This window comes from Octodon degus, unplaced genomic scaffold, assembly GCF_000260255.1.
Source record: "Octodon degus isolate 3935 unplaced genomic scaffold, OctDeg1.0 scaffold00111, whole genome shotgun sequence".
In the NCBI taxonomy this organism is placed as follows: Eukaryota; Metazoa; Chordata; class Mammalia; order Rodentia; family Octodontidae; genus Octodon; species Octodon degus.
Genome location: NW_004524687.1, coordinates 10,033,549 through 10,058,699, shown reverse-complemented (window position 1 = coordinate 10,058,699; position 25,151 = coordinate 10,033,549). Strand labels below are relative to the sequence as shown.

Here is a 25,151-nt window from a genome sequence, read left to right as displayed (position 1 = left end):
TGATTTGCTCCTGCTTCGTGCCCTCCGTGGGGGCTGTGACAACAGACAGACAGCTGCAACCGAAACAAATCAACAGGGGTGTAAGTGCAGCTTAAATCTTAGACTGCAACCCAGAGACTTCTAGTCTAGTGCCTTCCACAGAATGCTGACCTATCTAAACTGCATTTCAACAGAGTTTATTCCTGACCAGCAGAGATGCCTCGGTCTTTTTTACTTGATGTGTTTTATCTGTTCCAAAACTCATTCTACAGCCTAGTGTCCTTTAGCGTCCTGTTAATTTTTCTGTATTAGCCTCTTGTCCTGTATTACCCTCTTGTTCTCTTCTACTGTAATACCCTTTAAACTCTCTTCTGGGTTGTAAAACATCCTCCAGAACCCACCCCCCAAATCTCCTGACTTTCACGGGATTCAGTGGATTCTTCCTGAATGTTCCTGTTTAAAGTGGAATCACACATGGCAATCCCCCTGTGCCATATGTTAAGACTGTTCTAGAATTAGTTCACTCAGGACAAACCACTGTGACAGAGGGCCGTAAGTGCATGCAAGGATTGAACACAGTGGATTGAAGGATGGCTTGTTCTTATGAGAAGTAAAAAGTATTCAATATGATGGTTGGTTTAATGCACACTGCTTTCACACATTGTATCTCTCTATTTACTCACTTTAAGGTAAGAAAAATAAATAGGTGCTGATTAAAATATAGTTATTACATAAATGTACTGCCTGGTGTTGAGGAAGGGAAACATAAATACTTCTGATTTTTTTATTATTTATTATTATTGTTATAATTATTGATACTACAAGATAGAATTAAAACAGAAAAATTACAAGTGATACAGAATTTCACTGAACAAGTAATATAAATTTTACAGTATTTTTTGTAATACATAGTGTTCTCTTCCAACCAGTTATTCATACTATCAGATATATGCGTGTAAATTTGGAAGAAGAAATAAAAAAAGAGAGAAAGGCATAAGAAATTAAAGAGACAAAATGAAGCAATTGAAAAGGAGAAAAAACAAATTGAAGTATTAATTGCGTTAGACCAGTAGAAATATACAGTATAGTTGTTCAAACCATCCTTCTTACATACATAGATAAATCTCTTTCCCTCACTCCCTCTCCTGTCCTTCTCCTCAACTCAGTAACTCTTTCCTTTTGAATAAGTTCATTCCCTTTGCCTAGTATCTATTGTACCCTTCAGCTTCCATTTTCCTCTTTTAAGTTTTCAAACTAAGGAGACAATACGATGTTTCCACATGTGGGTATTACGCTTAAGAGTATGTTCTCTAGTTGCATCCATTTACTGACAAAAGACTCAAATTTATCCTGTTTTGCAACTGAATAATATTCAATTGTGTAAAAATACTACACCCTCCTTATCCATTCTTCAGATGATGGTCACCTAGGTTATTTCTAGTATTGGGTGCCACGGAAGCTGGAAAATTGGCCAAATGTATATAGGCAGGAGTAGGCCTCAGTACCCAAAACAAACAAGCTACTTCAATCCTGAGATGAACATCCTGTCTGGTTAAGGTAAGCTATTAGTCACTAGGCAACCTTGTGTCACATATTACTAACTCTGCAAAAGTATAAATAAGTGTCTATTTTATTTTCCTCCTGGGTTTCTCTCGCCAACAGGCAAACTAACTAACACCTAACCCAGCTTTTGTCTTCTTGCCTATCCTTTCCTCATTCTTGCTACCGTTTATCCCTCTGTAGAATGGATTTTACTGAGGCCAACCAATTCCTGCATTCCAAGATTTAACTATAACAGGGCTGGAGAGATGGCTCAGTGGTCTAAAGCACCTACTTGGAACAAGCTTGGCAAAGCACAGGGACCGCGGTTCAATCCCCCAGCACCACATGCCAGCCAGCCCCGCCCCCTGGTGGGCTGAGCTGGCCACACACACACACACACACAATAAATAAATGTTAAAAAAAAAAAGAAAAAAGATTTAACTATAACAAATTGTGCTGCTATAAACATGGGTGCACATATATCACTGTGGTATGAGGTTTTCAGTTCTTTTGGAAAAATACCCAGGAGGGAAATAGCTGGCTCAAATTGAATCTCCAATCCTACCTTTTTAAGGAATCTCCACACTGATTTCCAAAGTGGTTGTACCACTCCACACTCCCACCAACAATAAAAAAGGGTTCCAATTTTTCTATAGCTTCTCCAGGTTTTGTTATTGTCTGAATTCTTGATGTTAACCATTCTTCCTGGGCTGAGATGGAGTCTCAGTGCTGTTTTAATTTCAATTTTTGAATGACCAATGATATTGAACATTTTTGGACATATTTACTTGTCATTTGCATTTCTTCCTCTGAGAAGTGTATATTCATCTCAGATGCCCATTTGTGGATTGGGTCTTTGAATTTGGGGGGCTCTGATTTTTTAAAATTCTTTGTATGTTCTAGATAAAAGGCCTTTGTCTGAGGGACTGTGGGCCATAACTTTTTCCCAGGTTTTTTTTTTTTTTTTTTTTTATCTCTGTTGGATAATTGCTTTGAAGTACAGAAACTTTCCAAAAAGATGAGATCCCAGTTGTTGATTCTATTTTTTTTAATGTTTTGATTGGTGCAGGGTCTCACTATGCAGCTCCGACTTATAGGGATCCTCCTGTTTTCAGCTTCGCCAGTGCTGGGATTATAGGCATATACCACTGTGCCCTGACTGTATGGCAAGCTCATCGCAACCTTGGGGCAGGACTGGCATGGCACGTGGCTCTGGGAAAGGAACCGTGTCCCTGCACTTACCCAAGCAGGCACTTTAGTCAGCCGAGCTATCTCGCTGGCCCCAATTATATGAAGTATTTCCTTTGCAGTTTGGCTTTTATTCATGAATGCTCTACCTACCCCGTCTTTAAGTCTACTATGCACATATTTTGTCCAGAAGATTTAGTGTTCCTGTTTAAGTATTTAAATTTTTTTACTACTTTTTACTGTAGCTTTGTGCATAGTGATAGGCAGTGGACTAATTTTAGCCTTTGGCATGTGGAAAGCCATTTTTTCCAGTGTGATTTATTAAAGATGCTCTCTTTATACCAGTGAGCCTGATTTGGCTTTTTATCAAAGATAAGGTGGCTGAGTGTGTTTGCACTTGTGTCTAAATAATCTAACCTGTTCCACTGATCTTTAGGTCTGTCTCCATGCCAGTACCATGTTGATTTTATTACAGTAACAGTATAGCATAACTTTAGGTCAGTGATTGATTTTTTTATTAACTTTATTGAAAATCAATAATTACATATCATATTAAAAATTGTAGACAAATATTGATTGTGAAAGATATAAAATATAGACAGAGTGAATTTTAGAAAAATATTTCTGAAATGAATACATAGCATGAGATTAGTAATAGATTGCACATTGTAAATAAATCATTTACAAACTTAAATGAATATAACAATAAAAATTGTCCAAAATAAAAATGAAAAAGAATTTAAAGATCAGGCATAATAGTTCACTCTGTGTCAAAATCAAGAAACTTATATTTATATAATTAGAATTTTCAAAGTAGAAAGGGACAGACAATAAATATTTAAAGATTTAAAATTTCTGAATTTAGTTGAACTTATAACATCACATTTCCAAGAAAAATGAACTTTTGCACAAGAAATTTGAATAAAATCATACAAAGAAACACAAAAATGAAGTTGTCCAAAACTTATTGTAAAGAAAAAAATCATCAAAGCATATATATAAAAATATTAGCTATGGAAGAACAAAATTAAGTAGCATCTTATTCCATATTAGAAAGAAAAAATAAAAGACCAAGTGTGTAAGAAACTAGACTAATTAAAGTACTGAAAGAAAAGAAAAAAAAAAGATCTGTGCTCTTTGAATTTTATACTTAGCAAACATACCTTTGAAACCTAAAAGCAAAATATTTTCTAGTTATACAAACTTGAAATATTCTAATACCTCCAGACATAGCATATAGGAAATAACAAAGAGCATATTTCAGAAGGCAAGAGAAGTTGCTGTATGGTTGTGGATAAAGAATAAAGAGCTCTGAAAATGATAGCTATGCATGACTTTGTAAAATATACTAGAAGAACCCATTTAAAAGATCATCAAAGATTTCTACAAAACAGTATCAATCTTATGTTGGGTTATACAAATTTTTTCGTGTGTGTGTGTGTGTGTGTGAAAAAGATAAGGAAGAAGTAATATAAAGTAAATGGAAAAATGGAAATATACTTTTTAAAGTTTCTAATACTAGAAAATATCATGCCATGTCCTTTAAGTAGATTGTAACTCAAAGATGCAGTACAAATCTTAAAACAAAAATTAAGATTAAGCAATATTCAGAAAATTAAACATTAATTAATTAAAAATTAAATGTTTCAAAACGATTGAACTAAGATGAACTAATAACTACTTCATGATAATAAAGAATTACTAAGAATAAAACAAGATAAATGCTGGAATGGCAAATGAATGACCAGCACTTCTAACAGTTTGGGGATAGGATATGGCACAAAGTTCTAGTGTGTTGTGGACATGGATAATGTCCATGACGCTTACTGGTGCCTAGGTGTCACTTGTGGGACTGAGTGACAGTACTACTATTTCCTTGATATCCACACTGTAGACCCAGATAGAATCATGACCCATAGGGTGCAGAAGAAGTCCATATGTAGAGTATGCTTATGGCAATATTTTGCTGTTGTATACAAAAGAATAACTGAAAGACTGCTTTTGTATACCTCTTATTCTTCTGTGTTTAATTGTTTGCCCTATTTGGTGGGTTCTTTCCATTCTCATTCATGGGGCTGTGATCATTTTGCTCCCTCTCTAGAACATCTTTCAGTAGTCTGTGTAGGCTTGACTTTGTCATCATGAAATTCTTAAGTTGTTCTTTGTCATGGCAGTATTTCACTTCTCCATTATACTTGAAAGAGAATTTTGCAGGTTATATTAGTCTGGGTTGGAATTTGTTTTCTTGAAAGACTTGTATTACTTTGCCCCCTTCTCTTCTTGCCTTGATGGTTTGTGAAGAGAAATCTGCCATTATTCTGATTCCTTTAAATGTGATTTATTTCTTTTCTTTAATGGCTTTTAGTATACTTTTCCTGTGCTGAATTTCTAGGATCTTGATTATTATACGTCTGGGTGTGTTTTGAATGGGGTTGATGTTATTTGGAGTTCTGTATGCTTTGGTTACCTGAATGTCATATTGTTTCCCCATATTTGGGAAGTATTCTCCTATTACTTCCATCCATATTCTTTTTATATCATTTGTATTGACTCCTTTCTTACCGATGTGTATTAGTCTCACGTTGTTCATCTTTACATTGTCTTGCATGTGTTGAATTATTTTTTCCTGCATCCTAGTTGTTTTTAGGAGATCTTTTCTTACTTTTTCACTAGCTGCAATGGTGTCTTTAAGGTCTGAAAGTCTATTTTCACTTCCATTTGAATGGTTTTGCCAGCTTGTGATTGAGGTTTTAATTTCCTGTATACCACTTTGAATCTGTTTCATGCATTCTATTTCTTTCTCATATTGCTTATTCAAGGATTCCATCATTTTTATATTCTGCTCTTTTTATCAGTGTCTTCTTTAGGAACACTTAGTACTTCTTTCATTACAGTTACCATTTATTTTTTTACTTCAGAAATTACTTCTGATCTGATTTCTTCTATTCCTTTCTGCAGTTGTTTCTTTACTTCCAACACTGTTATTTCAGACATTTCAGAAATTTCCAATTTCTTTTATGCTATTTTGTTCCGCATTTGTTCTGGGTGGGCTCAGGGCCTGAGAATGCATTTTGCTCCTTCTGTTTGTCATTTTGTATATCACTGTCTTCTGACCTTTGGTGTAGAGCTCAGATAGAGTTATTAACTTAGCAACAGGTCCGGATCTATCAAGTTCAAAGTTGTCCAAGTGGGTGTGGCTAGGGTCTGCCTGCTGTGCTCCACTTCTTCCTGCTGCAGCCCTTGGAGTTGAAGCCTTTGTGTTACTCTGGCAAGATGTTCTGCTCCTGAATCAGTTGGGTGGGTCTTGTGTCTAGCCTCTTTGCAGGGAGTTCTGCTGCAGGGTTCCATGCCTGGCCTGGGCTCTGGGTCAGATGAGGATCCAGCGGGCCCTGGGTGGTCTCACTCACACACCAGGCTTGGGCTCTTGGTCAAATCAGGATCCAGCGGGCCCTGGGCTGTCTCACTCACACATCAGGCCTGGGTTGAATCCAGGTCACTGATTGTGATACTTCCTGCCTTTCCTTTGTTTCCAAGACTTCTTTTGATATTCTGGGTCTTTTCTGGCTCAAAATGAATTTGAGGAAAGCTTTCTCTAGTTCTGTGAGGGTATACTAATGGTATTTTAATCAGAATTGCATTCAATCTGTATAGCAATTTTGGTAGTATGGTCATTTTCACAATGTTCGTTCTTCCTATCCAGGAGCAAGGAATATCTTTCCATTTTCTCAAATCCTCTTCAATCTCTTTTCTCAGAGTACCATAATTTTCACTGTATAAATCTTTTATGTCCTTTATGAGATTAATTTCTAAGTATTTCATTTTTTTGGATGTTATCATGAAAGGCATGTTTTCCCGAATTTCTCTCCAGGTGTGCTCATTTTTTGTGCATAAAAATGCTACTTATTCTTAGGTATTGACTTTGTATCCTGCTACATTGCTTAATTTGATGATTAAATCTACAAACTCTTGGTGGACTTTTGGGGTCCTTTATGTAGAATATCATGTAATCTGCAAATAATGATAATTTCACTTCTTTTTCAATTTTTCTTCCTTTCATTTCCATCTCTTGTCTAATTGCTCTTCTTAATATTTTCAGAAATGTATTGAATAGGAGTGGAGACAGTGGACAGCCTCGTCTTGTTCCTGATTTTAAGTGAAGTCATTCAATTTTTACCCATTTAGTATGATTTTGGCTGTTGGTTTCAAACAGATGGCTTTTATCTGGTTGAGATATAGACTGTTTATTCCAATTCTCTAGGGTCTTTAACATGATGAATGGTGGACTTTATCAAAAGATATTTCTGTACCTGTTGAGATAAGCATGTGGCTTTTGTTTCAGCTCTATCAATGTGGCATATTACATTTATGGATTAACATATGTTGAACCATCCCTGCATTTCTGGGATGAAAGCTACTTCTTCTTGATGTGTAATCTTGATGATTTGCTGTAATCTATTTGTGAGTATTTTATTGAGGATTTTTGCCAGTATATTTGTTGGAGAGATTGGCCTGTAATTCTTTCTTAGTTTGATCTTTCTCTGGTTTTTGAACCAAGAATGAGTTTGGGAAAATTGTTTCCCTTTCACTTTCATTGAAGAGTGGAGCAAATCTGTCATTAAATCTTCTCTATATTTCTTGTAGATTTCTGCTGTGAATCCATCAGGACCTGAGCTTTTCTTTGTTGATAGGGTTTTTTTTTTTTAACTACATTTTCAGTTTTAATTCTCATTATTGGGTTATTCAGTGTTTGTATATCTTCTTGAGTCAGCTTTGGCATTTCATATGTGTCTAGGAAACTATCCATTTCCTCTGTTTTCCATCCTGTGAGAGTAAGACCCTTTCTCGTTGCGGGGAGGGGTGTTCTCCTATCTTGTGCCCCTGTTGGGACCCCTCTTCTCTCTCCTACTGTTGCTTATGATAGGCCCTTGCATTTTTCAAAAACTTACAGCATTCATCAGCTCACGTTTAGATGCTTTTGCTTCAAAGCCCATCCAAATACATTATCATCAGCTGGAAATGGCAGATCATCAAGAGTATCGTGAGAGGATTCCCTTAAATGGATCCTATCATAATGTGGCCTAATCTGATGTAGGCCCCCTGGTGAGATGGACAAGTAGTCAATGACAGGCAACTAGGACCCTCATGCAATACCACCGACCGCCTAAGACAGGAACAGGGCCTACCGCTGCCCTGTAATCCCATGACGGGTAAGGTGAGGTCAATCTCATGTGAAGGAGTCCTTGTCCCAAGCCAGGCATTGTCCCCGCAGGATACTGTCAATTTCCTGCTTAATGTAATTAATAAAAGGGAGGGACATGTGGGAGGTGATCGAATGCTCCTCTCCCTTATTTGGGCAAGAAATGCTGCAGCACCAATCCCTGCTTGCCACAGCCTCTTCCTGTGGTCCTGGACCTCCACTACCAATCCACAACTAGTCCCACCCAACTGCTTCCACTATACAGCTATTTAGACCCCACTCACTTCAATAAACGAGACTTGATCAGAATCCTGTCTTGTCTTCGTCTCTTGTGTCTCTTGTCCTGTCCTGTTCATCCCCGTTCCTCCTCCAGGTCACTGCCCAACGTGTTGACTAGCGGGATGAGTCACTTTCCTTTCACATTCATTGGCTGCACTGCTGTCTTTGAGGCCTGAATGTCTATATTCAGCATGAGCTCCACAGCTATGGTCCAGGGGCCAAGGGACACAGTGTCCCATAGGCCATCCAGAATCTTCTAAAGTTCTTAAACGGTTGGACCAGGCATGAGGAAAGCTCTGCACCTGCACACTCTGGGCCCACGTGTGGCAGCTTACCTGAATCCCACTGGCCTCCCAGAGTATTCCTAAGTTATTAAAAGGCTGCACCAGCACTAGCACTAGTTGCACACCTGTGTGCTAGGGGCCAATGTTAGAGCTTATGAGAGTTCTGCAGGATGCCGATTCCTCTAAAGTTCCTTTCAGTAGGTATTGATGATCATCTGCATTTCCACAAGATCCACTGTGGTCTGTCCCTTTTCATTCCTAACTGCATGAATTTGAGTGTTTTCCATTTTCTTTATACTATGTTTAATTGCTTGTCCTTCCTGGTGGTCTCTTTATATTGGTATGCATGGAATTTGGGGCTTTTTTTTCTTTCTAGTATATCATTTTGAACTTGTTGTAGAACTAGTCTGGTTATCATGAATTTCTCATTTCTCTTTTGCATAAAAGTATATTATTTCTATATTCTGAAAGATAATTTTGTAAAATACATTAATCTGCGTTGAAAATTGTTCCCTTTAAGGTTTGTAATACTTCACTCCAAGCTCTCCTTGACTTGAAGGATTGTTTGAAGTTTGCTGTGAGCCTGATGAGATTTGCTCTTAAGGTGATGTTTGTTTTAACACCTTTTAGTATCCTGTTATTGTGCTGAATTTCTGAAATTTTATTATATCCATTGTTGCAAATTTATTTTCGTCATGACTAATTGGAGTTCTGTATGTCAAATTCTTTTTCCATGCTTATAAAGTTTTCTTCTGTGATTTCTCTGAACTCTTTTTCTATGTCATCTGTTCTAACTACTGCATTTTCATTTATACCAATTATTCTTATGTTCTTCATTGCATTATGTTGCAGTTTTTGGATGGCTTTTTAATTATTCATTTCTATCTGTAAAAGATCTTTCTTTTCATGATCTGTAACCTTGATCCTGCCTTCTAGGTCTGATATTTTATCTTCAATTTCTTTCATACATTTTTTTGAATTTTTAATGGGATTTTTAATTAACAGAATAACTATTTGAATCTGTTTCATGGATTCCATTTCTTTCTTATGTTGGGTGACATAGTTTGGGGGTTTTCAAGGGGAATCATGCAATATAGGCCACATTTTATATAATTATTTTATAATGAGTCACCCAAAAAGTCATATGCAAAGAGTGCAAGGCATCTGTTTGCACACTAAGGACAAAAGAATCCAGCATAGGGTCTAGATCTTAATATCCTGGGTGAGTTCTGCCGAAAAATTTGAGCTCATAACAGTGCCTGCCACAAGTCTAACTGGAGACCTAGAACACACAACAATGTCTCATGCAAGCTCACTTTATGGATCTATGCTGGGGAGGCCCAAATGTCAGTGGTGGAACCCAGTATGTCTATGCCAATAGGGTGAAGGATTTGTGCTAGCAGATGGGAGGAATTTGAATTAGAGCCAAGAAGCCAGAACTAGAGCTTCCCTGTAAAGTACCACAACCATCCTCAGTGACAGTGAGGTCCCAAGCTCCTCCAGCAATGAGTAAAGGCTAGTTCCAATCAAGAAAATAAATGTCACAAACTTCTCCAGGACAGTGATCTATACCATCTTCCCTTGTGGAGCCAGGAAGTGATGCTCAGAATGACCTTAGATCCTCCCAAATGAACTGCAGCCATCCTCAGCAACAAGGAGGTTCCCGGCTCCTCCTCTGATGAGAATAACCAAATTCAGCAGCAAAGCCAGCATGATAGATTTCTCCACCAGAATAACTTAAGAGAACTAGCAACTTTTAACAGCTCCAACAGTTTTGCTAACAGTCTCTCCTTCTCCACTTCTGCCGCTTATGCTGCTAGCAATGATACTCGGGTGGATATGCCACACCCAGCACCATGATTGTTTAGTTCAGCTGGGTGTCACAGGTTGACCAAGTTGGCAATTCACTACATTGGGCATTTATAGTTACTATTTCTTCTATACTTCTGTATTATTTTAAATCTATGTCTACTCTAGGTTTGCAGAGTACTCTTTCATTATGGTCATCATCTTTTTACCTGAGATTATTATTTTTCTATATCCTGTATGGCCTCATCTTTCCCTCTGTCTGTCTCTGTCTCTGTCTCTATCTCTATCTCTCTGTGTGTGACTGTTTGCATGTCTGTCTATATATATCCCTTATATTATTGATAATTCTAGAGAAATGATATAATTTCATTTTTCATGGATAAAAAATCCTATATACTCATATTCATATCTCTTCACATACATTCCACATATTTTTCTATGCTGGAGATTGGTTGTTTCCAAGATTTGGCTATAACAAATTGTACTACTACAAACATGGGTGGCAAGCACAAGGACCTGAGTTCAATCCCCGGTTCTGAAAAAAAAAAAATTCATATATTACTATGGTATGAGATTTTCAGTTCTTTTGGGAAAATACTGAAGGGGAATAGCTGGATTGAATGGGATTTCCAGTCCTAGTTTTTTGAGGAGTCTCCACACTGATTTCCCTAGTGGTTACACCAGTCTACATTTCCACCAACAGTGAAAGGTTCCTTTTTTTCCTCACAGCCTCTCCAGCATTTGTTATTAGTTGATTTTTATATGATAGTCATCTTTTCTGGGGTGAGATATCTCAGTCATTATAATTTGCATTTTTTTTACCATTTGTATTTCTTCCTCTGAGAAATATGTATTTATCTCATATGCCCATTTTTGAATTGGGTCTTTAAATTTTGGGGGCCCAATTTTATTTAGCTCTTTATATATTCTAGATAGAAGACCTCTGTCTGAGTGATTATTTGTTAAAATTTCTTCCCAATTTGTGGGTTGTTTTTTCACTCTGTTGACTTCATTTGACGTGCAGAAACTTAATGAGATCCCAGTTGTTCATTTTTTGAAGTATTTACCATGTAGTTTGGTTTTTGTTCATGAGCTCTCTCCCTAAATCTGTATTCAAGATTTCTACCTACTTTTTCTTCCAGGAGATTTAGTGTTTCTTTAGATCTTTAATCCATTTTGACTTTAGTGTATGGTGATAGACCCATGTCTAGTTTTAGTTTCTGGCATGTTCAGTTGTCTTGCATTTTACTCTTTTAATTCATAATTTGGGTTTCTCATAATAAATTTAGCATATTATATTCAAATTTCTGTTTCAATTATATAACATCATTGACTCCAGATCTACCCATTCATTTTGGAAATTTTACATCATTTTATTCTTTGTTATGTATACACACATTCTTTTCAGGGCTGGGGATTTAACACAGGGTTTTAGTGTTGAGTTACATCCCTATCATTATTTATTTCTCAGTTTGAGACAAGGACTCTGCAGTCATTATGTTTCCTAGGCTGAGCATGAATGATTGATCTTCCTGCCTCAGCATCTTAGAATGACAGGGTTCTGTATACATATCACTATTCCAAGGCTATCTCATATTTCCTTAATCAGCTTAGTTATGAATGGGCATCTAGGCTGTTTCCTGAACTTAGCTTTTGTAAGCTGTACTGCTACAAGCAAGGGTATTAATGTATTTCTGTAATATGATTGGTTTAACTTTTAGAGAACCATACTCAAGAAAACTATAGCTTGATGAAATTAACTTTTTATTTTTATTTTTTAGAGGAATGTACATACTCATTTCCATAGATTTTTTTTTAACTTTTTTATTTTTATTTTTTTAAATTTTATTTATTTGTGTGTGTGTGTGTGTGTGTGTGTGTGTGTGTGTGTGTGTGTGTGTGTGGCTAGCTCAGCCCACCAGGGGGCGGGGCTGGCTGGCATGTGGGGCTGGGGAATTGAACCGCGGTCCCTTGTGCTTTGCTAAGCTTGTTCTAAGTAGGTGCTTTGGACCACTAAGCCATCTCACCAGCCCCTTCCATAGATGTTATACTACAACAACACTCCAAAGATGTTATGGAATTGTGCCTTTTAATATTTTGGAACATGGACTGAATGCTTTGGAGTTCTGCTTGAAAATAATTTTCAGAAGTGAGGTATTCATTTTGATTTCAAATATGTTCACAAGGATACCAATTTTCCAAATACTAAATATGTATACTACATTTATATAAACAGAATTTTTTACATAACTTTCAACATGTGCTCTTCTGTAATTACAGGTATATATCATTTGATATCCTTGACTCTCAGCCTAAACACAAAATTTGTTTTAAGAGAGAGAGACAGAGGGAGAGAGAGAGAGGGAGAGAAAGAGAGGGAGTGGGGGGAAAGGAGGAGAAATAGTTATTGAGGGTTCAACTCAGGCCCCTGTGCATGCTAGGCAGCACTTTACCACATGAAGCTACAGCCGAATGTCAAAATACAACTTCATATGAAATTTTTATCTTGTTGGGAAATAATTTGTTTATTCTTTTATATTAGGTAATGTCACTTGTCACATGTCAGGATTGCTTATATTTCAGATATTATAATATTTCAAATATCAATTAACAGATTGTAGGTATTCCACATGTAAGTTTCTAGAGTGAAATACTGTGAAATTTTGAAAACATTGTAGCATGCTCACATTTGAGTAGTTTTCTTGGCTTTAACATTTTTAACTCTTAAGGAGCATTGTTGTTGTAAGTTCAAATTACCTTAGATTTCTCCTGCAATATTTGTACTCATCTTCACTTTTTTTACCATTTGAGTTTCTTCCTAAAGAGTAAAAAGTGAAATATGAGTTACTACATAAAAATTCATAGATTCCAGTTAGAATCATAGTACAATGTGACCATGCCTGGATAAGTCACCAATGTTTATGTATTCCAGTGAAATAAATTGAATGGACAAGCAATAATCAATGCTCTGAATGCATAAATGTGAAGATATTGTCCTTACCTATATTAGCCACATTCCTAAAGGTCTCCCACATCACATCTCTGTATAGCTTCTTTGCGGATTTATCCAGCAAAGCCTATTTCTCTTTGATGAAGTTAACAGCCACATCCTTACAGGACACTGCCTCCTAAATCACCAGAAGTATTTATCTAGGGCTGGGGAGATAGTTCAGCAGCATAAGATTCTGCCAGACATACATATCCAGAAAGACTGAGACAACATGAAACATCTTACATCTATTCCTAAAAAGATGAAATGAGCCTGATTCCTCTTAAATGTTTACTTCATGTTTTGGTCATCAAACACTAATTCTCTATTGTTATACACATCTCTTATATGAAATTTGATGCTAGGCTACATTTTTTTGCTAAAGGAACAGTAGAATAGGAACACTGTGCTCTTTTCAGTACACTCATTTTCTTTTGAACATTGTTTCTAAAGCATAGTTTATACAGGGACCTTATAAGATCAGAACACAAGAAATTCACATAGAATTGTAACTGATAAATAACTCTCACAGATCATAAAATATAACTTTTTCCCAATGTATTATTCACTGAATTTATCCCTTTCTTCTGTGCTTATATTTAGACAGTATTTTGAAACCTGAACCTGGTTTCATACACAAAAACATATCTGAATGCTTAGAAAAGTTCATCACTGATAATGTGGAATACAGCGTTCACTGGAGAACATCTAAAAATGATAAAATTAGATTAAGGAAAACAGTATCTTACAGCTCAATAAAACAACATGACATATGGGAGACAAATGAGGGATGGAGGTGATTAAATATATATACTGAATATTTTGTTATCTATACATTGAAAAATAATAAAAGGAAAAATTGAAGAAAAAATTTGACTCTTCCAAATCAAACTTTTGATATGTCACAGAACAAAACTTCAGTATAACAAATGTTTAACAATGTTCAATAACTAGTAAACACTAAGTTGACAGCTCCTGTAACATATTAGAAAATCAAAATTCATTAAGGCATTGTTCTATTAGTTAAAATTACAAATTTATCACAAAAAATGAAGACCATTTGAAGGGCTCACATGAGTACAGAACACTCTCAGAGAACACATAGTAACTCATTGAATATGCTTATGTGATTGCAATGAAAGTGAAATTGTCCCATGCTTTTTATCAGATCACATGGCAATGAAATTGGAAATCAATGAAATCACAAAAACCTACATAAACATAAGTGCTCGAGACTACTACAAAGCTGCTGTAAGTGGAATTTAATATTAAAACAAGGGGCTTTGCATGTTTACCTGTGAGTCTGTTGAAGGCTTAGGCCTCTTGTCTGGAGTTGGGCAATGGAATCATAGTAAGTTAAATTCTAAGTCACGGGTCCAAGCTGAGGCTTATAATAGCAGGTGAAGTGGTAACACCTCAAAGGTCAAGGCCACAGCTAAGGACACCTGGTTTCCAACACAAGTAACTACATAAAGACTATAGCTGAGGCATCTCCTTCTTGGCTAGAGAACTTCCTAGAGATACCACAGTGCTTGAAGGTCCTTGAATGGTCCTGCTCAGATTTCCACTTTCTTTAGTGTTCCCTCTCCTTTATCTTGATAACTAAATGAATATGGGCCAACCACAGAAAATCTGATTTAGTGCTCAGAGAATCTTGACTTAAGAGTTTTTTTTTTTTTTTTTTTTTTTTTTTTTTTGGCAGAACTGGGGATTGAACTCAGGCCCTTGCGCTTGCCAGGAAGCACTTATTCTACTGAGCCATCTCCCCAGGCCCGTTAAAGGCTTTTTATCCTCCTGGAGCCCTAAAATCATAGCACTTGACTCTTTCACTTAAGCCTTTTCTGTATACTCATTAAGGAGACTGCAGATTTTATGTCTACAATAACTTTGGGAAAATATTAACCTGTTTCATATGGAAATTAAATAACATGTTAACAAACAACTAATGAATCACAGAAGAAATTAAGAGTATAAAGTTTTAAGGTTCTTCAATTGAACCATAATGTCAATATGACAAATTAGAATTTATGAGACACAATGAAAGCAGTCCTATAGTTTCTCCCCAGTGTGAGTTTGTTCATGTCTTCGATAAAGACTCTGTCTGGTAAAAGTCTTTCCACATTGCTTACATTCATAGGGTTTCTCCATAGCATGAGTCCTTTCATGCTTTTGACAACTACTTTGTGTCCTGAAAGGTTTCCCACATTGCTTACATACATATGGTTCCTCCCCCATGTGAGTTTGTTCATGTCTTTGATAATGACTCTTTTTACTGAAAAGTTTCCCACAGTGTTTACATAAATATGGTTTTTGCCCACTATGAACTCTTTTATGTATTTGATAATCACCTCGTACACTGAAAGATTTCCCACATTGCTCACATACATAGGGTTTCTCCACAGTGTGAGTCCTTTCATGTTTTCGAAAACAACTGCTCGTGCTGAATGCTTTCCCACATTTCTTACAAATGTAGGGTTTCTCCCCAGTGTGAATTCGTTCATGTATCTGACGGTAACTGTGTGTGGTGAAAGCTTTCCCACATTGCTTACATACATACGGTTTCTCCCCAGTGTGAGTTCTTTCATGTTCGCGACAACTACCACGTGTTGTGAAACCTTTCCCACATTGCTTACATACATAGGGTTTCTCACCAGTGTGAGTCCGTTCATGTCTTCGACAATGACTCTGTCTGCTAAAAGCTTTCCCACATTGCTTACATGCATAGGGTTTTTCCCCTGTGTGAGTCCTTTCATGTGCTCGAAAACAATTGTGTACCCTGAAAGCTTTCCCACATTGTTTACACACATATGGTTTTTGCCCAGTGTGAATTCTTTTATGTATCTGACAATCACCTTGTGCACTGAAAGCTTTTCCACATTGTTCACATACATAGGGTTTTTCCCCAGTGTGAGTTCGCTCATGTATTTGATACTGAGTACGTGTTTTAAAAGTTTTCCCACATTGTTTACATGGATATGGTCTCTCATTAATGTGACTTTGTTCATGTGTTTGGTATCTACTATGTGTGTTAAGAGCTTTCCCACACTGCTTATATAAAAAGGGTTTCTCCCCACCATGAGTACGTTCATGTACTCTACAATGTCTGTATGTACTGAAATCTTTTCCACATTCCTTACAAACATAGGGTTTCTCCCCACTGTGAGTTCGTTCATGTTCACGACAATTACCGAATCTCCTAAAAGCTTTGCCACATTGCTTACACACATAGGGTTTCTCCCCAGTGTGAGCCCTTTCATGTATTTGACAGTTACTCTGTGTAGTGAAAGCTTTCCCACAGTGCTTACATATATAAGGTTTCTTCTTATTGTGAGTTCTTTCATGATTATCAAATAAAGTGCTATTAGTGAAGGATTTCCCACAGTGCTTATATACATAGGGTCTTTCTCCTGTATTAACTCGTTCAAGTATCTGAATATCATGTTGAGAATTAAAACCATTTCCACATTGTATGGCTATATGGGTAGTCACTGTGCTATGATTTTTTTCATAAATTTGTACATAGTTGGCTGTACTAAGGGCTTTTGCATCTTGCTCAGATTCAAAAGTCTTCTCTTCAGTGTTAGTTTCTTCACTGCAACCACAGCTGAAGTTTCCACATTGCTTATATTCATATGGTTTCTCTTCTGGATTTGTCTTTGTATGCTTCTGAAAGGACTGGATGTCAGTAGACATTTTTCCATGCTTGTTACAGTTTGACAGTTTCTCTTCAAATCCCTGATACTCATATGATTTCAGTTCAGTGGTAGCTAGGATGGGTACAATGGGTGAAGAATGACCAATGAGGAGATTTCTAAAAGCAAGGCTGTCACTTGCTTTTGTACCAAATGGTTTCATCTTTATCCTATTATCTGGAGTCAGAAAAACTACTTCTTCATGTTGATATACTTTGTATTCACAGCATTTCTCCAATTCTTCACTTCTGGAAAAGCATAAAACAACAAAGCAACTGATTGTCACATATAAAAGTGTCTTTTCAATTGTGAGATATCAGTAGGAGAACAGGTTTGAGGCTCTTGAAGAATATTTAATCATGTGTGGATTGTACCCTCTATATGATGGCTTGGAAACAGCTTTTTACCAAAGCATTCATGTTAATTTGGGAGTTTACAATTGACAAATTAGTGATACATAGTGATAGGTTATGGCCGTAGTATGAATTGCTGAATTATTATGGTGGTCATCCAATATGGCTGAGGCCCTGAAAACAACAGATCATCTTCCTAAAGACCACCTCCCCACTTCTTCTGTATCTCAGCCCAGCATGCAATTTCCTTTCACCTTTCCCGCTACCTCATGGAAGGCCCCAATCAGCTCCTCAAGTATATCTAAACATCTCCCTCAAACCCCCACCTGGGGCAAAAGGCCATAAAAGTCTTAGCCTACCTGTGTTCCAATCCAGAGAATTCCTTATCTGCCCAAATTCTCTCTGTGTACTCCAAGATAATAAAGCCCCTTTCCCTTTTTCCTTCTGCCTGTTTCTCTGCTGCAACACTTGTCAAAACCTATCACATGGAACTTTCCATTTTAGGAATTGGTAGGTATATAACATAGGTTGATTTTTTTTGATACTTTCTCCTCAATGACTACTAGCTCATCCTTCAACTGAACCTCTTTACCCAGTCCTAAATATCTGCCTCCCTCTATTATCCCATCTATCCTTTATTTTCTTACTTAATTCATATTTTGGGTTTCTCATACTAAATATACAATGTTATCATTTTTGTGTCTGAAATATTAAATTTAATATTATGGACTCTAGATCCATACAGTTGCTGGTGATTGACTTTATGTCATTCTTGTTTATGGCTGAATACTATTCAGATATGTATATACACCATATTTTTTTAGGGCTTGAGATGTAACCCAGAGTTTTGGCACAGATCTACATTCCCAGCCATATTTTGGGGAGGGGAGTACCAGAATTGAACTCATGACCTCTTACTTGTCAGGTAGGCACTATGCCACTGAGGTATATCTCTGCTCCCTATTCTGTATTTTATTTATTTTTATTTCTGTTTTTATTTTTTATGTATTTGGTATAGGGTCTCACTACACAGCTTGGAATTGTAGTGATCCTCCTATTTTCAGCCTCCTCAGGCTGGGATTACAGGCATGCACCACCACGCCCAGTCACGTGGCTGGCTCAGTGGGTCTCACAATGGGGCTGGCCATGTGGTTCCTGGAATTGAGCCCCAGTCGCTGTACTTGCCTAAGCAAGTGCTTAGTCTGCTGAGCTATCTTGGCAGCCCCATTTTCTATTTTAAAACAGTCTTATCTATCAGTTTGTTGGCAGGTTGAACATGAATGCATGATGATTCTCCTTCAACTTTAGAGTCCTAAAATTCCAACCACACATCATTATGGCCAGGCTATTCAACATTTCCTTGTAACTTATCTGTGTATGGACATCTAAGCTATTTGCAGACCACAACTTTTGTTGGTTGTGTTGCTACTAGCAAGGAACACGCACATTGTTAGATATCTCCTTTTAATTTTGGGGAAATATACTCAAGGAAAGCATAGATGGATAAAACGGCATTTATATCTTCACGTTTTTGAGGACCATCTATACCCATTTCCATAGATATCAAAAACATTCACACCACTAATACTGGGAAGTGACTGCTAGTATTTTGGAACATGAATGCACTGAATTTCAGAGCATCGCTTAAAAACACATTAACACAACACTGGCATTCATTTGAATATTACATACCTCAGCTAGGTATGCAAATTTGTAAATAAAGAATGTATATACCACATTTAAATACATATGCCATTTCTTGTTTGATGTGAAAATGATCTATATTTGATGTGAAAATATATATATATTCACTGAATTTGGTTCACAAGCTAAACACAAACTCTGCTTTATATTCTCCTATAATCAGTTTCTGAAAGCAATTTCATTTAATATTTTTATGAACTTGAATAATAACACCTGTGGCATGAGGTCAGTACTGCCTATATTTTACATACTGGAATATTTCAAATATTAAATTGTTATATTAGATACTCAACATATATTCATTTGGTGAAAGTTCATGAAATAAAATAATTTTAAAAAGGCCCTTATTTGTATAGGTTTCTTGGTTTTAATATTTTTGACTCTTGAGGAATATTGTGTGAAAATAAGTTACCTTAGATTTTCCCAGCAATTTTTGTATGCATCTTCAGTTTGCTGCTCCTCCCAGTTCCTTCCTAAAGTACACAAGTAGAAATGTTAGGGCTTGTGTCTAGATGACTTCTCAAAGCCTTATGCAGTCATATGAGGAGCTTTTTGGAATTGGCTGAATCGCACATGTGTGATACTGAGATTAATGATGTGATACTGGCATCGATTCATAAGAGTGCCCCATCCTGGACGTGAGTACAACTTGCCCTAGGGGTGGGAACCTGGGTAGATTAGAAGGGACAAACAGAGAGCTGCTGTTGGTACCTACTGCCTTCTGTGGTACCCCTAGGCCAGGACCAATGACTTGGGGCCTGCTACCTCTGGACTGAAGTTTCCACAAGCTGTGAGCTGATGTAAAGCTTTAACTTTGGCTGCTGGGCATTTTGTCTCAACAATGAGAACAGTAACTAAGACAAGATATATGATGACTTGCTATATTATATATCAATCTACAGATTCCAGTTAAATTCTAAGTACGTTGTGACCATCTCTGGAAGAGTCATCAAGTGTTTCCATATTCCAATTTAAGCTACGCTGAGGTGCAGCAACCAATGCTCACTACATGAATAAATGGAAAAGGATATCTTCCTTACCTACAGCAGCCACATTCCTAAAGTTTTCGCACATCACATCTCTGTAGAGCTTCTTTTGGGAAGGATCAAGTATATCCCACTCCTCCACAGTGAAGTTCACAGCCACATCCTCAAAGGACACTGTATCCTAAATCATTAGACACATATGTCCAGGAAAAAGAATGAGATTTAAACTGGAAATGTTTGAACTTTACCTGTAAAAACCTGACATGAGGCTGATTATTGCAAGTGTCTCCTTCACTTCTTGGTCATCCAGCAATTATTCTCTATCCATATAACCATGACAGCAAGGAAATCTGAGGACAGACTGAAATTCATGGCCAAAGGAACAGCAGAACAGGAATACTGGATATCCTGTTTGTTAGGATTAGGGAATTTGTCCCTTTCTTTTCTGATTTTATTTAGAGAACATTTAGAAATTTGGCCTATTTCATAAATAAAACATTTGCTGAACCCTAACTAACATTCATGGAATGCTAATAAAAATTTGATGGTTTTTTTTTGGGGGGATGTCTAAGAACAATGAAATTGATTAAGAAAAATGATTTTATACTTGCATGACTTGAAAGTCAGAAAGATAGGCAGAAATATGGCAGAAAAATAGGGAAAAGATAAAATAAATATATATCATATATACTAAACTCCAAAGTTTTGCAAATAAAAGGGCACTAACAAGATAATGAGAATTTGAAGAAAAAACTTTCCAACTTCAAAATTTTACATTGATATGTCAATGAAAATCACATATTTTCCCTATGAGAATTGTTAAATAATAAATAAGGTGTCACCTTCAATATGCACTAAAGAGATGCAAAATCCACTCTTCAAGGCCCAATTCTCTCAGTAGACAGAACAACAAATAGATCACAGGAAAGGAAAAGGATCTTCAAGTGGGTCCCGAGAAAGCTCTTATGTACAAGAGCTCTACACAAAATGGCAGAAATCAAATCTGTTTGAAACAATGGACAGAGCCTGGAATACAGATCTGTGGCACAGTACCTGCCTAGCAAGTGCAAGGACCTGACTTCCATTCCCAGTAACAACCAATCAACCAAATAAACAAAGAAACAAAAAACGGGACAATGACAAACAGGTATATATGCTGAAATGTACACTTTATTTTTCATATTATATATCCAATCATTAACTTACTTCTTAAGGTACAAAAATAAACTTGAATATATTTAGAATTTACAGTCAAGAATATTTTAGATGTACAATACGTATTTTTCTGGAAGAAAATTACAACACCATGAGAATTAGAAAATTTGAAACCTATATAAATCACAGGGATAAAATGGACAAGAACTGAAAAGAAATTTTTCAATGTACACATTAAAAGGCAAATGAACAAAACATATATAACTCAAGGGAAAAAAACAAATATACAACAATATCCAGGAGTTTAGCTGAGTAAGTAGCCAAAATGAACAGAACAGTGGAAAAATTCAACAAGTGAATAGAGTTATGAAAGGAGAGATGAAATTATATCTTTGGCAGTGATGTAACAAAATCTATACATAATATCTTTTTAGGACATTTCAATGTCCTAAAAAGATATTATGCTTTGTTTTTTTTTCTTTTCTAGAAACAAATATGATTCTTTTTACATCTGTAAAAGAAACTTTGAACAAAATTTTAACCAAGTAACCACTACAACGGATGAAAAAAGACTTTTTCCATAACTCAGATATGAGTACATTAGAAACTTACTGATAAAAAGGAAGCATAGATACTGTTTTCTGTGCAGTTTCTCTGGAAATCACTTGGTGAACATTTCAAGGGAAAAAACCCTAAGAGCACACTGCATAATGAACATTAAATACATGGTGAAGAAAAGAACAGCAAAATAAATAGGACAGTGGATACTTTGAACAATGACCCAAGCACACTTATAAAACTTCTGAGGGTTTCTAGTATGATTATATTGTTAAATGTTACTGAAATTCATTGTAAAGTATTGAAACACTGAGCTTTAACAGGTTTAACACTAAGCTGTAACACTGAGTTTTAACAAGTTTAACACTAAGTTACCACGTGGAAAGAAAATTGCTTTGTATATGTTCCTCACATTCTGACATGGGAAAGAATGACAGATAATTTACATATTGGGTACTGTAAATAATGCAGCACAGTTAGAAATGAGACTTCCAGACACCTAGCAAATAGTGGTCAGACTGCATATTGCCCATCAGAACAAGTGCAAATGACAAAGTTAGAGAAAGACATACATCTGAGCTAACTCATGAATAGACATTCTACTCATAGTCCAAAATCTTACACTGTCCTTAAGGAGCAGCTTTCATATTGACAGTTATGGAGACATGGCAAAGAAAACTGAGAGGACATCTAAACGAATGTTGTTCATATAACTAAGAACTAAAGGCAGATTACAGCAGCATTTTCAATCAGGTACCAAGGATCTTAATAGAGTGAAAAAAGGAGCCTGGCCTTGGAAATTATTGAGATTTATGTTTCGTTCACTTTTGAAGTTACTGAGCTTTAACAGGGCAACAGAGTGAGAATTTACTCTCAAAGGCAGAATTCTGGACTGTCAAAGCATCTGTCAGATCCAAAATTCTGAACACTGAAACTTTTGGTCACATTGTCTTCAAATGGGACACAAAGAGAACGAGAGTGAAGGGTTAAATATTGCCATTAAAATTCAAAAAGGACTCTTGGATTTTTTTTTTCCTTTTGTATTTTAGGGAAGGGTCTACAGGGTGTTCAGGGTCTCACTACTAGAGCAGACTCATACTAATCCGCCTGTTTACAGTCTTCCAAGAGCTGGGATTATAGGCACACGCCACCACGCCCAGTCTCAATTACCATCTCAGGGCACCCTAGGGGTGGAGATGGCATGACAGACCTGGTTATCGAACCCCTGGCCCCTGTGCCTGCTTGCAGGCGTTTTAATCTGCTGAGCTATTTGGCAGGCCCTGGACTCATGGATTTATACTGCCCAGTTCCCCTGGACAGACATAAAAGGAATGTTTCATTTTCAACAACAAAGAAGCAACCATACACCTTATCTGATGACTAATGTTCTTCTGACCAATCATTAAATGAATAGTTCACTAAATAAGGAACTGTACATAGTACATACATTACCACATTCAGAAATGGTCAAAGGCAACTCCAACTGATGACTTTGCCTAATGTTGTAAATCCAAATGCAGGTTGTAAGTCTGAACTTTGCCCCTCAGCAGTCAATATGAGGTGGATTGTTAAATGAGGAATTGCTGTACACTGAGAAGGAAGGAAGGAAATAGTCTGAAGGAAGTGAAAATTACTTTGATGAAAATCAGGCACAGAACAATGGTAGGAATGTATAAATTGTTCTGATGAACAGGACAAGAGAAGTTTGAGGAGTAAGTACTCCTTGGGCCAGGTTTTAGGAATTCTAAGATCTCATGAATTTTACCTGCCATCAGCACTGTAGGTCCTCACAGCAAAACTCAGAGAAAAAAAATTTTTTTCACAAATCTAAGAGTAATGCGGGGAAAATTAAACCATTTTGCAAATTCTTTATTTAAAAAATTCAGAGTAAATTAAAAAAAAGCAAAAAATTATTTTCCCAAAGTCTAAACCAGTGAGACATTTCTAAACCCAAATCATTAGTAGGAAGTGAGATATACAACCTCACATAGTCCAATCTTCCTTGCTAACACTGAAGAAGGAGGAAGGTATGATTTTGATTTTTGTCTCATTAGACCAATGAAACAATCTCTAATGAGTAAATGGAAACAACCAAAATTGTAAAGAATGGAAATAAAAAGGAAAAGATGCCTTCGAAATTTAAAAAAGCAAATTGAGGGGATCTGTTAATTGTCGACATAAAGAGATCAGTAACTGCCTAAAAAATGGGAAAACAGGTAGAAGTTACCAAAAGATAATAAGAAAAGGCAGTTTCTGTAAAGTGATATCAACAAAGAAATACACAATAAACAAAAGAACATAAAAAGTTATGTAAACCCACAAGTAGCTGAAATAAATCCAATACCATTGGTTCCATTTGCATTCAGCAAGAAATCATATTCTCAGGCTTTTGTATCATTATTAAAGTCAGTCAAGTTTGTAGTTTTTTTTCTTGGATATCTATGTCTCCTTAACTTTGTAACATCTAAATTCTAAAAGAATGGTTAACTTTCTAACCCACTAGAACTTCTGTGTGGATTTTAAGTTAGCATAAGAATCCTGGGAAAGCTACCTTGCCAGCAAGGGACAAGTCTGCCTTCCAAAAATCAAAACCAAAAACCCATTCAGAGTGACAGGAAGAAAGTTGCAAGTATCAGACTGTCCACTAGTATCAATACCAATGAAATCAGCAGAAGTTATAAGAGGACTCTTCGAAATGCCTGCCTGAAAGCAGAATGCCCTTCTCACAAGTACAGTGGTTACATGTCTCCTCACTTTGGCTTTCTTTCATATTTGACTTTATAATTTTTAGTATAAGTCTTTTTCAAGCTCAAGCTACACACTTCCCTTGGTTTATGCTCCAGCTACTTTTGATGAAATGCACACCAAGCCAAACTAAGACAGCCAGGCAGACAGTGTGGCACCTCCAGGAACACAGGATTGAGGGCGGAAGCAAGCTGACAGGAGATAGGAGCTGGCCTTGCAAAATATGACTTTAAAAATTAGTATGTGTGGTTTTTGCTTTGTTTTGTTTTTTCCTTTAGGACAAGTGGCTTCCTGAGGCCTAGGGCATAAACAGTTCATCCCACCTCTCTTCAGCCTAAATGAGTAAAGCAAACGTTCACATACTGACACTTGGAAGACTAGAGCTCAATTTGATTTCCACAAGAAAGAAAACACAAAGTAAAGATGGTTAAAAGTGACAGAGCTCCTGTGGCTATCTGTATTTTCTCTGTTCTCCCCTTCCGCTTTCTTCCTTACTGTAAAAGACCTTGCCACCTGCCTTAGTTACTTTTCTCCCCTTGCTGACACAAAATACCTGACACCCAAGATTAAAGCACGAAAGGTTTATTTAGTTTACATTTACAGTTTTATAGAGGCTTCACTCCATAATAAGCTGGCTGTAAGGCAGAGTGGCTTGTCAGGAGAGCAATAGTTCATGACAGCAAAAGCACAA

The 25,151-nt window shown here is 36.6% G+C and overlaps 1 protein-coding gene and 1 long non-coding RNA gene across 4 annotated transcripts in view; both read right to left on the bottom strand.

Annotated features, from left to right (window-relative positions):
- Positions 1-25,151, bottom strand: part of LOC101570461 (zinc finger protein 709-like) — a 64,883-nt gene that overhangs the window by 25,911 nt on the left and 13,821 nt on the right. The window contains exons 2-4 of one of the 3 annotated variants that reach the window (XM_023699108.1): positions 20,057-20,183; positions 19,429-19,489; positions 15,029-17,207 (exon numbers count right to left, since the gene is read on the bottom strand). The exons of 1 other annotated variant lie outside the window; for it this stretch is intronic. In XM_023699108.1, coding sequence (XP_023554876.1) covers positions 15,317-17,207; positions 19,429-19,489; positions 20,057-20,183 — 2,079 coding nt within the window. In that variant the 3' untranslated portion in view covers positions 15,029-15,316. Of the gene's footprint in view, positions 1-15,028; positions 17,208-19,428; positions 19,490-20,056; positions 20,184-25,151 lie in introns of those variants that run through there. One more of the 3 variants, XM_023699105.1, reaches the window with a different exon arrangement.
- On the bottom strand, positions 10,778-14,971 carry LOC111812062. The gene is made up of 3 exons (XR_002817656.1): positions 13,280-14,971; positions 13,036-13,096; positions 10,778-10,813 (listed from the first exon to the last, which is right to left on the bottom strand). It is a non-coding gene; the product is annotated as an uncharacterized LOC111812062 (long non-coding RNA).